The sequence below is a fragment of the Opisthocomus hoazin genome, chromosome 2 (genome assembly GCF_030867145.1).
Source record: "Opisthocomus hoazin isolate bOpiHoa1 chromosome 2, bOpiHoa1.hap1, whole genome shotgun sequence".
Classification (NCBI taxonomy): Eukaryota; Metazoa; Chordata; class Aves; order Opisthocomiformes; family Opisthocomidae; genus Opisthocomus; species Opisthocomus hoazin.
Window position 1 is genome coordinate 56,464,103 of NC_134415.1, and position 15,542 is coordinate 56,479,644.

The 15,542-nt window shown below is 43.5% G+C and overlaps 1 protein-coding gene across 5 annotated transcripts in view; it reads left to right on the top strand.

Moving 5' to 3' along the window:
- Positions 1 to 15,542, top strand: part of GRM1 (glutamate metabotropic receptor 1) — a 199,405-nt gene that overhangs the window by 178,989 nt on the left and 4,874 nt on the right. For 2 of the 5 annotated variants that reach the window (XM_075413739.1, XM_075413738.1), the window contains exons 9-10: positions 4,598 to 4,636; positions 5,700 to 5,784. The exons of 2 other annotated variants lie outside the window; for them this stretch is intronic. In XM_075413739.1, coding sequence (XP_075269854.1) covers positions 4,598 to 4,636; positions 5,700 to 5,760 — 100 coding nt within the window. In that variant the 3' untranslated portion in view covers positions 5,761 to 5,784. The remainder of the gene's footprint in view (positions 1 to 4,597; positions 4,637 to 5,699; positions 5,785 to 15,542) is intronic. One more of the 5 variants, XM_075413740.1, reaches the window with a different exon arrangement.

Consider the following 15,542-nt stretch of genomic DNA (forward strand, 5'->3'; position numbering starts at 1 on the left):
CAGGCCCAGGTACCCCCAGAGAATCACAGGCTCAGTTTAAATGCCTGTCTGCAAGCCACCTTCTAGCTAATATATCCTTCTTCTCTTTACCCAGCACTGTTAATCTTTCCTCATCCTTAGTGTGGTAAAGCCAGGAATGTCTGCTCTTGTTGCTTTCTTACTTAAAGCTTTTCTTGCTTTCGTACTTAAAGCTCGTTAGCCTTCCTTTCTACTTGCATGGAAAATGTTTTTCTATGTTCTCTTCTGGCTATTTCTTTTCATGGCTCAAGCTAGATCATTTCAGATTGTTCACTTCAGCCTGTTTTGGCTGGCTTGCAAGCTTTGCATTCCCAAGTCAGGGATTGTCTGGAAATTGGGACTTACTCACCATTACTCATTTTTTTTGCATCCCAAAGCCCCCCAAACCAGCCAACAAACCAGCCAGCCAGCAGCAAATTACCCAAAAACCAACCAACCAAATGAAAAAAAGCAAATCCCAGAGTCTGTGTAAGCCCCCACAGAGAGATTATCTGCCTTGAGCAGACTGACAAGAACTGGCAAGGGGCTACACTTGAAAGCGTAGCCACAGCAGGGCAGACAACTGCAAAAAATGCAGAATCAGTGCGTGGGTGGTGTTAGCCTGGCCAAGCCATGGGCCGCGAGCGCTGGGCCAGCCGGTGTGCGCCCACACTGCCGCCGGCTGTCATGCCCCGGCCGGTGGGTTGAGCGAACCCAGCAGCTTCCAAGGGTGCTTGGCAGCTCACGTGTGTGCAGCGTGGGCTCATGGGGCTGCGGTGGGAGCTCGCGTGGGGCTGGCATGTGTGGGCGGTTGGAGGTTGCGTGTCTGGGCAGTACAGGCTCCCGTGGGCTACAAAATGTGGCCCCAGGCATCTCTGTGCTCCCCAGTCAGTGAGCAGTCCTTCCTCCTTTACTTCCACATATCCTCTGAAAGGTAAGGCTACACATATCTCTTAATCCTTAGGTTTATATAAAGTATCTCAAAAATCTCTCCTGCCACCATCCTGGACAACCCACGAGATTTGCCTGTGACTACTTTGGGCTATCACAGCCTGTAAATCCACAAATACTTTAAGCTGCCCTAAGCCAGAAATGACACCCAAAGCCCTCCTTTACCCCGTGCTGTCCCTTCACTTATGCAGGGACAAGAGCCTCAACGGTTGTGCTGCAAACTGGAGTGGGGAGCCGGTCTTTTTTTCGTTTTTTCCCTTTCTTTTTCTGGTTTAGCTGTGACCCAGATTAGTTGTCCCCGTCCTTCCTGCCAGCTGACCGAGCAACCGCATGGAGGGTTGTGCTGGGGCGGAGGGACGGCTGGAGCAGCAGCCGGGGGCAGCCGGGGGTGGCCAGACCTCTCCCCTGGGCACACAGCTGGCCGCTGCCAGCCCCAGGTGGGCTGACGTGCAGCCTTAGCTGCATCTCTGCTGTGCAGCTCAGCCCTGGGTTGTTCCGAGCATCCTGCTGGGACTATGTTCTCCTTGGTGACTGTGAGCCTTCTGTCCTCTCCAGGAGGCAGGTGCCCACACCTCCACAGAGAGGGTGTGCTGTGAAATCCCTCCTGCCCCTCAGTCCTCCATGGGTGACAGTCACCCATATGTCTCACTCTGCCAGACAAGGGTGAATGACCCTATAACCTCCCTCCTACTTGCAGTGCTCTTTGCTCCAAAGCTCTTAACGATTTCTTTCTCTCGAAAAACCGCCACTGCGCCATTGATTAGCATAATTAAGCTAAAACTCAGAGCAATTATTTCCAATCATCACTTAACCTGGTATTCAGGACTTGTGTTTTCAAAATGAATTTGTACTGAAAAACGGTCTGTCTTTCCAACTTCATGCATTGGTTTAGTGAAATATGTTGCAGAAATGTTCTATCAGATCCTGGCTTATACAAAAGGTATCGAAAATTCAGCTCCACTTCCTACAGGAAAATGACATGAACTTGCTTCTTTTTATGTAGATGTCTTTTGATCCATTTGTGACAATCATATGTAAAACCTGCCCTTTCAAGGACACAGACATCAGAAGAGGAACATGCTTCTGCCTAGGAAGATGCTAGATCTAGAGAGGCAAGAGGATTTGGGAGGAGTGTTCAGCTGAGCACTTTACTGATCTGGTTCTACACGCAAAGTGTGCTTACTTCCCCAGTCACCTTGCAGAACTGCTAGAGGGTTGAGGAGGTGAAAAGCAGGCTAGAAAGTTTGTGGTGTTGCTGAGCTGTCTCTTGGGAGTGTAGAGGGCAGTCAGTGTGAATGCTGGAGCAGGAACTGCTCTAGGATGTGCTGGCAGTGTGCCACAGGGCCATGGCACAAGGCGTCTCCTTTCCCGTATTAAAGCCAGGGGTTATACACAAGGTCTGAAAAACTAGGGGATGATTCAAGGCTATCAGTTTAAGCATCAGCAAGATGCCATTATCACTTCTCTTGAACTTCCTCCCCACCTTGCTTTCTTGCTAATGTTATTGACAGTCAGTTGTTTCAGATTAGGTTGTACAAAATCTTGGGCTGGGCTTTTCTGTATGTTTTTGACTGTAGGGAATGTGAAAGCTTTTCTTACTGCTCAGACACACTGTCTAGTGTGAGGATCTCTGACTGTAGCTTCAGATGACAGGTAATGCAGTGTCCTGCGCTTCAGTTATCTCGGACACCAGTAAGATTCATTCAGTTTGTGTCTGTTCAGGGAATCTAGCAGAGCCACGAGTAATTCCAGAGCAGAAGGTGAATGTTTCTAGTTATAAAACATTACAGATCGCAATTTACACTTCCCTACAATCCTGACACAGCTGTTTGCCTCATGGGATGATTCATTTACACTTAAGAGAAAAAATAGTGGCAAGAGTGACTCTTCGCTCAGATCCTTTATATTCCTCACTGCAGATTTCAACAGGCTGGTTACCTGTCCTGTTCTGAACAACTGGCTAGAAGCATTTTTCTGCTTCTAAAAGTAAAGCAATTAATCCACTTCCTTCAGGAACGCTCTGCACTGCCACCTTGCTTCCTCTGCCAGACTCCCTGTTATTGCACCCAGGGATTCATTAAAAAGCAGTTCAGACGCTTTCATGATGGAATGCCAGCTCCTTGTTCAAATGCACAGAAGATCCATCCTGCCTGTGGGCTCAGGATACAAATAACCACTCAGCAGGAATTACCCTTGAGAAGACTGCTCCAAAAATGACCTGTTAATCCTTGTGTTGTAAAGATGGGCAGGCTACCTAATTTTTTGGTAACCAGAGAAATGTATGTGAACTGCCACCACTGCCTGAAAGGCTGGGAGGAAGAAGAGGGGATATGTTGTGGTAACCAAAAATGATAGAAGAAAAAAAGAGAGGTACAGAGATTTGGGCACAAATTCTGAATCAGGGCTCTGCAGTATTAGCACACGCTACTAGCAAGACGAAGCAAGCCTACAAGGATACTTCACATTGAATGCTTCAAAAACATTTATGATTATTTATGCTGTTGACAATGATTTGATAATTGTGAAACAATTCACTGAAGTATGATCAACACATACACTACATTTCCCATAATACTATGAATCTAAATTTCACTATAAATCCAAATCCAAATTCTACTGAAGCATGAACCTTGAGATTGAGAGCTGGTTTCTGTAGTGTATATGCTGTATATCACCATACAGTCATGCCCCTTGACCTTGGCCAAAAGGTGGACCACTGCTTTGGTGGAGCTTGGCAGCAATTTAACAACAGCCTCCCACAGAATGCAAACCTGGCGAGGCATTTGAGGGTTGCATACTTTACTACATGTAATATCTGTGTTTGATTTTGGCTGAGAAGCACAACTGCAGCCACAGTAAGAAAAGAGTTCACTGTATTTTGAACATGTTGGGAAGCATTTTGGACTGCCTGAGGAAGCAGGCTTCTTTCTTCCTTTCACATGGGAGGGTTTCATAACAAGACCTACAGATGCCCCAAGCTTGGAGAGCAAAATGCTCTGAACTCTCTTCAGGGTTATATCTGGGTAAGAAGTAATATGGGGGGGAAACAAGGCGTGCAGCGAAGTGAGCCAGAAGCTACAGCAGACTGCAGCAGCTGAGATAGCTGACAAAGCCTGTAGACCAAGAAAGACCCAGGTCCCAAGAAGTGCTCTGAAACAAAAGTCTGCCGCCTTCTCCAGAGTCCCTGAGCAAGGCTCTCTGTGGCTGTGTGCCCTCTGTTGTGCGTACAGCGCTGCCTGTGTGTGAAATGCATTTAGAACTGCATTTTTCTCTCAGATAATCAACCACATGTTGCTACTTGTTTTGTAAAATTAGCTCCCGTGACTGAATAAACGACTAATTTCTGACTTTTAACAAAGCAAGCACAGAAAGTGAAAGGCTCTTACCCTGTCAATAGATGAAGAAAACTGGAGGTCTGCAAAAATGTTGGATATTCTCTTTAATCAGAAGCTTAATAATCGCTGTAACTTAAATAGGGTGTAGGAGAGAGCATGGTAGCTAAGTTCCTAATTGTGATCTCCTTTAAATTGTCAAATCTCAGAGATCTCATTACACCTAGTAAGGAATTTAATTATTCTAGAGACTTCAAAGTGAGTAGGTTTACAAAATTGCTCAGCAGTATGTCTTATTTGTGTTTTATTCATAATAGTTCAGAAGTCATCTCCAGGCATCTACTTCTCCAAAATGGGTATGCATGTATTCTGTGTACATCACGCTGTGCTCCCGTGCTTTAGTATGTGGTGAGAAGAATGGCTTGTTTGGCTCATGAGCAGCTGTACTGAGTATGTAGTACATGCACATACCATCCACGAATCTGTTCTTGTGAGGTAAATAGAAGTCTGGCAAGCATGCACTCTGATTGTTTGATGGGGAGAAATGCTAAATTTTGATTTGCATTTTATTTGCAATATGATGACAATTTTTTTTGCAGAAATTCATTGATGCATTCCATGTGCAGAAATACCTGAGATTCTTGTCAAAGCACGCACGTGTGTGTATATTTTTATTGATACTGGGGAAGATAAATGAGAGTTTGCATCTGCTTGATAGGGTAAGGAAGAGGAGAAAAATGAAGTGGAAATTGTCTTATATTAATGGCCAAAGCTGCAATCTGCAATCTTTTTTTGAATTACAATTGCAGATAGAGTGTCTAGGAGACTATTCATTTTGTGTCTACCTCAATAAGCCAAACAGTTCCCTGAAATAAAAGAAGCACAGACAGTGAAATCACATATAATGAAAGCTAGTGACTGTTCAGCTATAGCTCAAAAGTAAAAGAAAGGAAACATTTAGAAAAGCAGATTAGAGGAATAAGAAACACAGAAAAAAGAAGGAGCTAAGTGTATGTTAAAAACGCCACCAGCAAAAAATTTTGGTGATGCTTTTGTAAATAAGATGTGAAAGGCAGATACTCCATTTTCATAATTTCACCCTGAGTTGAGAATACCAGGGAAGAAGTCCCTCCGACAGCTAGACACAGAGCAGCCCTCACCATCTGGCATGTGAAGTGCACCAGGGCTCCGCAGAGGAAGCAGGAACGAACACCGTGAGAACCTATTTTAAACAGCACTGTGCTGGAGCCACGGAGGGATCTGGGTGGAAGTCGAGGTGACAAGAGGAGAAAAGATGGGAAAGCTGACAGTGACCCTTAGGCGTAGGTCAGGGAGAGGCACCCGACTGAGTGGTATAGCCACCATGTGTGCACATGTGTATAACCACTCACTGGGTGTCTTTTTCTTTTCAATCTTCAGGAAGAGGCAGCCAGAGTTCTCGCCCACCAGCCAGTGTCCGTCGGCACATGTGCAGCTTTGAAAAATCCCACACTGCAGTGAATGTGTAAGAGAAGCTGCATGACAAAGAGTGGTTTTACCCCTTGCTTTCTCTTTCTCATTGGTTTATCTTGTCTAATGATGGGACAAATGTGGTGCATGCCATTAAATATGGGAAATTTGCTTATGTCCCCTGTTTCACACAATGCCTTAATCTGATTGTCCAGATGTGGTGAAGAGGACACTGAATAATTTTTTTGCAGCCTTAACATTTTTTTTTAAAGCCTTCAATTTTATTTGTAAATGCCTACAACTTTGCAAATACTTCCATTTTTCATACTAATTTTATCTTCTTTTTCCATTTAGCCAATATTTTTTTTCTTTTTTACAGTTTTGCATGGAGATGACATTATCCTGCGTGCTTTAAACAACAATCTAGTGGCTCTCTCACAGCAAGACACCTTTGCTGTGCACAGCTCCTGCTAACTGTGCTTGTTAGTGAACTGCTGCTGCAGAGCCAGCAGAGGGAACACAGAAAACACTGGTTTGGTGGAATTCGCAGAACAGGGAAGTCATGAGCAGAGGCATATAAACAAAACCAGCAGAATCTGGCCTAGGAACAAACTGTCACACTAGAGTATCTTTAAACAATAGCAGAGAAATTTTTCCTGTTATAGTTTCTGAAAGATGTTCAGATTCTGCGTATTCTCCTTTCAGTGAAAAACAGCAAAGTTCAGCTCTTCAGAAAAGAGAAGCGCAAATACTGCCCTCCCTCAGCAAACACAAACCCGGTGGAGAAAATATGCTAGCTGTTGCAGAAACAGCCAGGCCTCGCCTCATTTCTTCCAGGATGGATTTATGCTTGTTTCCATCTGATCAACTGCAGATGTGAAACAGTCCTGCTCCCTGCCCCGGGGAAGGTTGTGCAGTGACTAGGTGGAAAGCTGCCTCTGGCCCACTGACGAAGCATTTTGAGCAGCGCCGTCTCTCTACGGCCGGAGATGCTGCTCAGCTCCTCTAATCAGCAACAAAGCAATCTAGCCCTGTAGATGTCTCTGAGAGTCCACGCTATTTGTAGGCAGGTGGCAATGATGTTAATTCAATCAAAGCTGCCCCTCTGATTTGCAGATCAGAAGAAATACATACGGTGCGTCACATATTTGGAGCAGTAGTGATGGTTTTACAGGGCCTGTGCAGCAACCAGCTTTATCACCCCGAAAGGCAAACTTTGCAAAGCCAGTGTAAGGAGCAGTAAAAACATTTTGTTGTTAGTTTCCAGTCTGACAACAATATACCCTTATTTTCTGAACTAGAACAAGTGCTGCAGATTCCCAGGGCACAGATTGCCAATTGTCTGGAAAGACGGATGATGAAATGGGAGTCCAACGCAGGCGTACCATTAGGAGGCAAAGAAAGGCTAATGCAACAACAGATTATATGCAGAAGGCACGAACACAAGCTGTAAAAGTCCTGAGAACAGGGAAGGCTGAACCTGCTACTTTTTGCATGACAATGCTTGGGATTTTTTTTTCAGTTTGGAAAAAAAATTCCTCATCCACATGAGCTCCTGAGAAACACCTCTGGTGGGACAACAACCAGTCAATAGGACTTCAAACATTTGTGGCAGCTGCACAGATGAGGAAGACTTTAAAAAGCAGCAGAGCTTTTCAGGCCTGCTGAGCATGAAGCTTGCTATTTTGGCTTCTCCCCCCATCCCTGCCCCTCAGGCTTCCCTCTCCCTCCAGCCCAGGGCTGATGCTTTCAGAGCCCTGGCAGTGCTGTGCTGTGGCCAGGGGAAGGACACGTCCTCCATCAGCTACCGACTGTCTGAGCTCCCTGCGGCCACGCAGCCTGGGTTGAGCAGTGGGCATGTGTCTGTCATACCACCAGATGCCCATCACCACTGCCTGGCCTCATGCCTTAGTCTCAGCCACCAGAACTGCAGCAGTTTGCGACTCTGGATTATCCCGAGGAAGCCCTGCTTTGCTGCCCGAATGTGCTAGAAATCACCAGGGGTGCTACGGTGCCCCCCACCTTCCAGTTACAAGTAAATAGATGTAGGGACTTGAAACTCTCTTGTGCTTTGATACACACAACCCTTAGCCTCAGTTATTGCACTAATGTTGATCTGTGATCTGTGTACAATCCTGGAGCTGGTCAGAAATGCAGAGTCACGAAAATATAGAATCATAAAAATTTATTATCCTATTAAAAAACTAAGAAACATCAGCTTTGAGTTTTAGAGCTCTTTTCTTCTGAAGCTGCACATTTGTTACCATGGAAACTTTCAGATACACCCAGAAAACCCACAGGATTTACTAGCTCCTTTATCTACTGCAGCATATTAGGGAGAGCTGCATGCTACAAACGAGGAGCCTCATGACTAAGCTTCCTGTGGCAACTGGGTTAAGTTTGCACTCAAAATGCTGGCATGCTAAGGCAAGTCTGATGGCTCTTTGAGTGCTGTTTAAAATTTTGGAAGTTTATTTAATTCACAAGTATACCAGAGAATTCTAAAAATTATAGTGGGAGAAAGACCTTGTTGACTGCTACCTCTGGAAGGGCTGCACATTTTTTGGCAGCAAAGATCCAGAGCAACAGGCTTTTACCAGTTCATTAGGAATTTATTCCTGCTGTGATACAGCTATTGACTAGGAAATATTCTGCATTTTCAGTATAATTTTTCCCTTTTGTAATTTCATATAGGGCTCTCAGTTATGCATCTACATGCTATGTGAAATACCTTGCAGACTCAGAATTAATGCCTTTCAGATGTTTGAAATCTGTTACTGGGTTGTTGCATCAAACTGAATATGTTCATCTATTTCAGCTTTCTGTCATGCACACTCTTCTCTGTCCCTGATGAGTTTTTTGTTGCTGTTCTGTATACAGCTTCCAGTTTGTCAAAATCTTTCTGCTAAAAAACACGGTGCCCCAAATCATTTTCTATTAGAACCGCAGAGGATTACAGAAAGCAAGGACAAACCTCCAACCATCTTAATTACTATTAAACTGTATTCATATGAAAGACCTAATCTCTGTACCATGGTGTGCTGCTTTTGAGTGGGGAACACAGAATTCATGGGCTGGTTTTTGTGACTTTATTATATTCACAATTCATTAGTGTTTCTAACTCAACAGCAGCTCTAGATCTTTTTTCATGGTATTTCTTTTGATGCAGTGTTTTTTGAAGGTTGTTGATCTTCATAGCCTTCAAGTCCTACAGACTATTTTGTCTTAGTGGCACCCACCTACACTTTTCCGAAATTATTTTCATTCTATCATTTTCTTCCCATGTTCCTAAGCTTTCCAGGTCCCTTTGCTCAACACATTGTAATTTTCAGTTTTCAGGTCTTATTAGCTGTGCTCCTGTTCGATCCTGTCTGAATAAATGCTTCGGTTATATTGTTATTGGCTGCACTGTCATATATAATTGATATGCAGCATGAGACACATCTTCAGATAACACGAATGTGCTTCTCCATTGATATCAGAGGATCTATGATGACTTACACCATGCTTTTTCCATGCACTAACTTTAAAATCCTTAAAAAGACCTTACAAAGCTGATCCAGCAGGATGTATTAATTCTGAATATTCAATGGAGTTTACTTATTAATGACAACAAAATAAACTCATTCAAAATTTTTTCACTAGTAAGAGCACTCTTTAATTTCGCTTTGATTTGCAGGTTTCTGATCTTCATTTCTTGAACACTGGAAGAAATTGCCTGCTATTTGGGACAAACTGTTTATTATCCTGACTTTTGTATTATCTATTAGAAAAAGTTATTGTCTTCAAGCAGCAAATTAGTAGCTATTTGATTTTTTTTCAAAATACTTATTGAAGAGTTTGCAAGCTGCAACACTGCTTTGCCCTTTTGAAGACACTTTCATAATGTCAAAGCCAACAGGTCACAAGCAGTTTGCAAATTCTGCAAATGTATTTCTCCAAATTATTTGTAGTAACTTACTTTTAATCAGCTTGTTACAACAAACACACTAGTGAACCAAAAGTTTCTTCACTAATAATTAGATGGGTGACTGAAATGGCACATAGCTGCTATATTTCAGATGAGACTAAAAATTAATACTAGTAACTGTAATTAGTAGTCAGCCCTTTATACATTTTCCGCATAATATTCTCATACCTTTGTTGAGCTAGGTAAGTAAGATCTGTGATACATACTAAAGTTGTAGGACTAACTACATTGAAGCATTTCAGTGAGCATTTCTCTCCCCCCCCTAGTTTAAAGTTGTATAGAAGTGCCTATGTATGTATACATAATTGTTAAGTTCCAAAGTAGATAAATCTGTTTGTTTATGGATATTTGCCTATATATCAGCTGCTGGATTTGGGAGTACTGGGGCCAGGTATGCGCCTAGTAGCACCCCAGTTCCATGGTAGCATGAGTGCAAGGGTGTGACCCTACTTCTGGCTCCTGCTTTCCCCATCTGGGTGACCAGGGCATAGAGACGGGCAATGCTGTCACCCTCTGATCCTGCTACAACGGTCTAACCCCAACCAGGGGACCCTGTGGATGTAAACCAGGATCACGCCACAGGGTACTCTGGCTAGATGTAGCTACTGCATCCACGTTGCAGGCTCTATAATATTAACACTTCAATTAAAAAAAAAAATCAGCAAAAAATCTGTTATCAATAGGGTCGATGTACATTAGTAAGCCTATGTGTAGCTCAGATCAAAGTGATATTTAACTTTGACAGTAGAGTAACTAATGAAGGAAATAACTAGGTTAGATTTGCTTGACATAAGCCAGGGGCAAGATAGAAGGTTGGAAAGGTGGCTCTGGGCTTGTTCTCACTCACTACAACCCCAAATCTCACCAGGTTCTGACCCTGTGACAGAGCCCGATATGTTATGTGTTCCTGTATTTTGTGTACCTATTTCCCTCATACATTTAAAGCAGCTCTCTAATTTACATAGAACATTGTGTACAATGCCCAAGGCATTTTTTTCCTAAGAAAAGAAGGAGGGGAGCAACACGGAAAAGTTAGTTCGGTAATTTAAATTTCCAGAAACACCAGTGGGAGGTTAAACTTTGGTCTAATTATATAGCACCACAGAAAGCACTGGAGTCACATTGTAAGAACCGTTGCAAGGACCTCTTATCACCAAGATAAAGATTACAGTGTAAATGGACTAAGGCTGAAATTGGTTTGTGATCCGTTTTTTCTTTTAAGTGATAATAACTGATGCCTATCAGGCAAAAAACCCGAGCATACATCAGATTGGGACAGTAGTTGACGATGACTCCCTCACTCATGGGTGAGCCACAGAAGAGGATAAACCCAGGTTAGTAAAAGAGATAAGTCCCTAGAAGCAATGCTCCAAAAATTAGGCTTACAGGAACACACTAACCAGCGTGACCTGGTCTGCCAACGTGCGGCAGGGCTGCCTGCTGCAGCTCTGAGAAAAGGGTCCTGTTTAGCAGGGGGAGATATCACTAACCTGGATTAAAGCAATTTCATTCCCTTAATCAAATTTCATGCCCCCGTGGACTTAAGAAGTGGAGAATATAACAGAAGAGGCCTTGGGGACATCAGTAAAGCACCTGCAGTGTGCTGCAGTGCAGGTACTAGCCTTAAATTTTAAGTCTGTTAGCCTGGGACCAGAAACAGTGGGGCTGCAGCGGGACAGAGCTTTGTTCAGGCTTGTTACTGCTTCTTACATGACTGCAGGGTGGGAGAAAGCTTGCTAACTGCCTTTCTGTGGACAGGGCAGAAATTCCTCCACTGGCTTCCCCAGGAGGGCATCCATCAGCAACTGCTGTTTGGGTTGAGAACGGCTTTGTTCAATACACAGCTTTCGGATGGGGCCTTTCCTTTGCTTCCCCACTGTCTCCGAAGGCTGGCCATCTCTGTATAAGCGTGCAGGGACAGCCCTGTGCGTGCTGCTCTCTGGAGCACAGTTGCCAGGTGGCCAGTAACCACGTCCTGCTCTGTGACAGTGGGAGCATCTTTTGTTGATTGGTCAGTACCGGACACTGGAGTCGTTATGTTGCTGATAAGAAAGATCAGGATTTGGTTTGGACCTAATTTTTGCTGAGGAAGTCGATTGATAGACCCTTATCAGGTTGCATTTAATGTTCATTCCTAAAATTTTAGCTTCATAGAAGGGACCGCTAGATTATCCCAATGCTTACTACTGGCTGTGGCATTTCAGTTACTACAGTGACTAGAAGGTGGTAGGTCTGGCCAAAGCATCACTCTGACAATGAAAGAAAGGAAACATATATCACTTCTCCTGTAACCTCTTCCACTGGTTAATTGCCATTGCTGTTTTAAAAAGAACAGCCTTATATCATAAATCTGTGCTCTGAATCTTGTCTAACACCACCAGGCCTGGCCCAAATGAATGTATCCCTCAACTCAGCAAGCTTAAGATGCTCCCTCAGCTCATGGCCACTTGGAGAAGATCATAGACCACAACTCTGGCATCCTAAAGGGATGAAAAGGGGTGAACTCTAACAAATCAAGGAATGTCCATTCCTTTTTAACTGGAAAGGCTCTTTCTCTAGAACTTTGCCTGGCTGCATCTCCAGCTGCTTCACTCTGGCACTCAAGCGCTACATCAGATCAGCAACCTTTTCCCAACATGTCAGTTCCTAAAGTTAACCTCATCAAAGCACATATAACTCTGCTTAACCATTTCATGTGGTACCGATTAGGGATCTTAAAGCATAAAATGTTCAAGGCAAAAAACCCAAAGGTTCAGGCACATAGGACTGAAAGTTCATCTGATTCTCAGTGGTGTAGATCACAGGCTTTATCTTTGCAGGTGAGAGGATCAGAGTTGCACAGACTAGATTACCATAGACCACTGGGGCAATCATCTTCCACCTCAGGAGCATTCAGCCTCCAACATGTAAGGAAGCCTTTGCTATCCAATGTCTAAAGTAAGACATCTTCAGGACCTTGCGGTGTGGGGAGGAACCAGCTGCTATGGGGTGCTAAGACTTAACATTGTTCCAAGGAAACCAACAAGGGTAGATCCCCCAGGCACTGGCAGGACCAGGACTCTGGGCTGAGCTTGCGACTGGATTGGGTTGAGGCAGTCCTAGTCACAAGCAGGAGCAGGATTTTGGGCAGCTGGAGATACTTAACAAAGCACAGCAAGCCATCTAACAAGTTGTAGGCTTGTCCTCCAGCTGGGCAGGGGTACTTTGGACCACAGTTTCAGACTGCCATACATCAGTTCTTTTAAAGTCTTCATGCAAGTAACTTTAATAGCCTGAAGGTGTTTTCTGAGTTCTTTAGGGTCTATGATCACCAGCTGAAAGTATCTGAAAATGACTGCCCTGGAGTCATACAGAGAGTATGTTGTAAAGATCAATGCATGTGTTAAAAACAACACTGAATTACCCAAAATAGTGACAGATCTGCTCGTGGAACAAATAAAAATTCACACAAGAAATATACTTATGTCTGTTCCCCCAAAATACAAAAACCTTCGACAAAGCTGTGGTGAAAATTGAGAAAAAGCAGCTAAATTCAATGCATATCCTTGCTTATAAAGCAAAAGCAAGCCCATCTTATGCGTTGATAGGATATAGTACTTGGAGTGTTACACTGGTTATGTACAACGGCAAGCCTGAAGATCCCTTGAGACTCCAAGGAGTTCACTTCTAGGCAGTAAGTGTGAAGTCTAAATCCTGTGGCAACTCCTATAAAGGAGACAGAAAGTTAGAAAACACAAATAAATACGACGGACATGAAACAGGTAACTGTTCTATTGATAAAAGCAAGAAAACACCAGTTAGTCCCAACTTGTTACTATGCAGTCAAACATCACATTTTTCAATACCCCAACTGTGATCTGGCTTGGTGCCATCTCCTGGCGTAGTGTGGAAAAATCATCCCTTCTACAATTATACCAGGCAGATTATTTTGAACTTCACCTTCTCCCACAGATGCTTCCTTCAAAAAAGAAAGTGACAATCACTTACCAAATGGTGACCATGCATCCCACCTGCAGTCAGCACTGTCATGATCACTTTGCACCAGTGAGTTGACTCCTATTTCACCAAGACCTAGTTCAGATCTGAGCTTGCCCAGCCTCATCTTCACTTTTTCTCTAAATGTCAATTAATGCCATTCAAGATGACTGGTCTTTGTTCCAGGACAGTAAGCGTCTTTCTTGCATGTTAGTTGTTAATTCTGCCTGCATGTGTCAAGCTCAGCATGACCCTACCAGCTGTCCAGCAAGACAGAGCCCAGGTATTTCTATGACAGTCTTGTGACTCCGTCTCAGACATGACTCATCAACAGGCTAACGGTGCATGGACATAGCGAGGAGAGCAAGTTGAGAGAAAGAGCTTGAATGAGAAACTGAGGAGAACAGCAACAGAAAAGAGAGATTTCCTAGTGGAAATCACCAGATTGACCCCATGGAGAGCCACTGCGGCTCTGAAGCCATTTGCCATGAGGCCACCGGACTCATGAGTTGCAAGGCCTGGCAAGCGGAGGCAAGGTGCTTTGGCGGCACCAGCTTCCCCCGTAGAACAAGTAGGTAGCAGGCAAATCCAGATGAAGTGGTTAGTTCTCGTTTAAGTATTGCAGTCCCAGCACAGTTTGATTTAAGTGCGGCTGTTGACTTGGGCTCAATTAAGTATGTTATGGAGAGTGCTACAGAAAAAAGAAGTCAGAAGAGCAGAATTCGAGAGTGAGGGGGAGGAAAATGAACTGAATAGGAGGAAGATCTGAAGACAGAGGTAGTGAGTTCCTTAAAATAGTAATGCTTGCCTTTGATGTAAAACACAAAATCTTGGGAACAAAATGAGACAGAGACTAAACAGATGGTGTGAGGAGGGATTCAAAAGTGAGATGACACACCAGAGCTAGATATGAAGAAACAAGTGATGCAGAAGTGGACTTAGCATAAGAGACAGCTGATAATCATGTTTTTTTTCAGAAAAGCCCTTCGCAGTATTTGTAAACTATAGCATCAGCAAAAAACAATATGAGAGCATTTGACTTCCTTTCCTCTCTACAAGAAGAGACTTGTTTTGAAGTCAAAGCAGACAAAACATGTTTCTGCATGAAGAATTTGTAGATCTTGGTATGTTAAAACATTACTTTAAAAATATTTCATGCCCAACAGTTACATTCATTTGCTTATCACTGTAGCACTTCAAAAAAAATGTCATACCACAGGTCAGTTTGATCAAAATGGGAATGTTTCTAAACCTTCATCCTTATCCTTTCATTGATCGTTATGAGACTGTGGTTTCATTTTTCAGCTGGGAACTTGGCTTTTTTTTCCCTCTAGGTGAAAGCTCTAAATCCAAACAGCTCCAGGTCCTATTGACTACGTGCTTTGGGGGGTTATAAATTTTTTAGATTGTCCCGTTCTTGTGAGCCAGTTCCCACAGAGGTCGTGAGTCACAGGCCCAGCGTTTGGAGTCTGCAGTTGGAGATGAACTTCCCAGATTGGATCCATCTCAAATTGTCTTTTTCTCCAGGAATATTTACTGCTTAGCAGAAAAGTGTCACCTTGTCATGTACGTTGTTTTTCTATTTTGCCAGATTTACATTACCTGTGTTCTACCAGTTTCTTCCAGCTATCACAAAGTCAGTCAATATTTTTTTTACAAAATTCAGCCAGTAATTATTTACTCCTTGAAAAAGAGAAGTGCAGAACTCTGAGCAAGGATAAGCAAAATACTCAGAGCGATACTGCAGGCTGTATGTAAGAGAAGCAGTCTCCCCTGGTGTGTGCAGTAGCAGGAGGCAATGCTACTGTGCCAGCCTCCCACCCAGATTGCCTCCCACCTGTGCCACAATCACAGGGTCTGAAATTTAA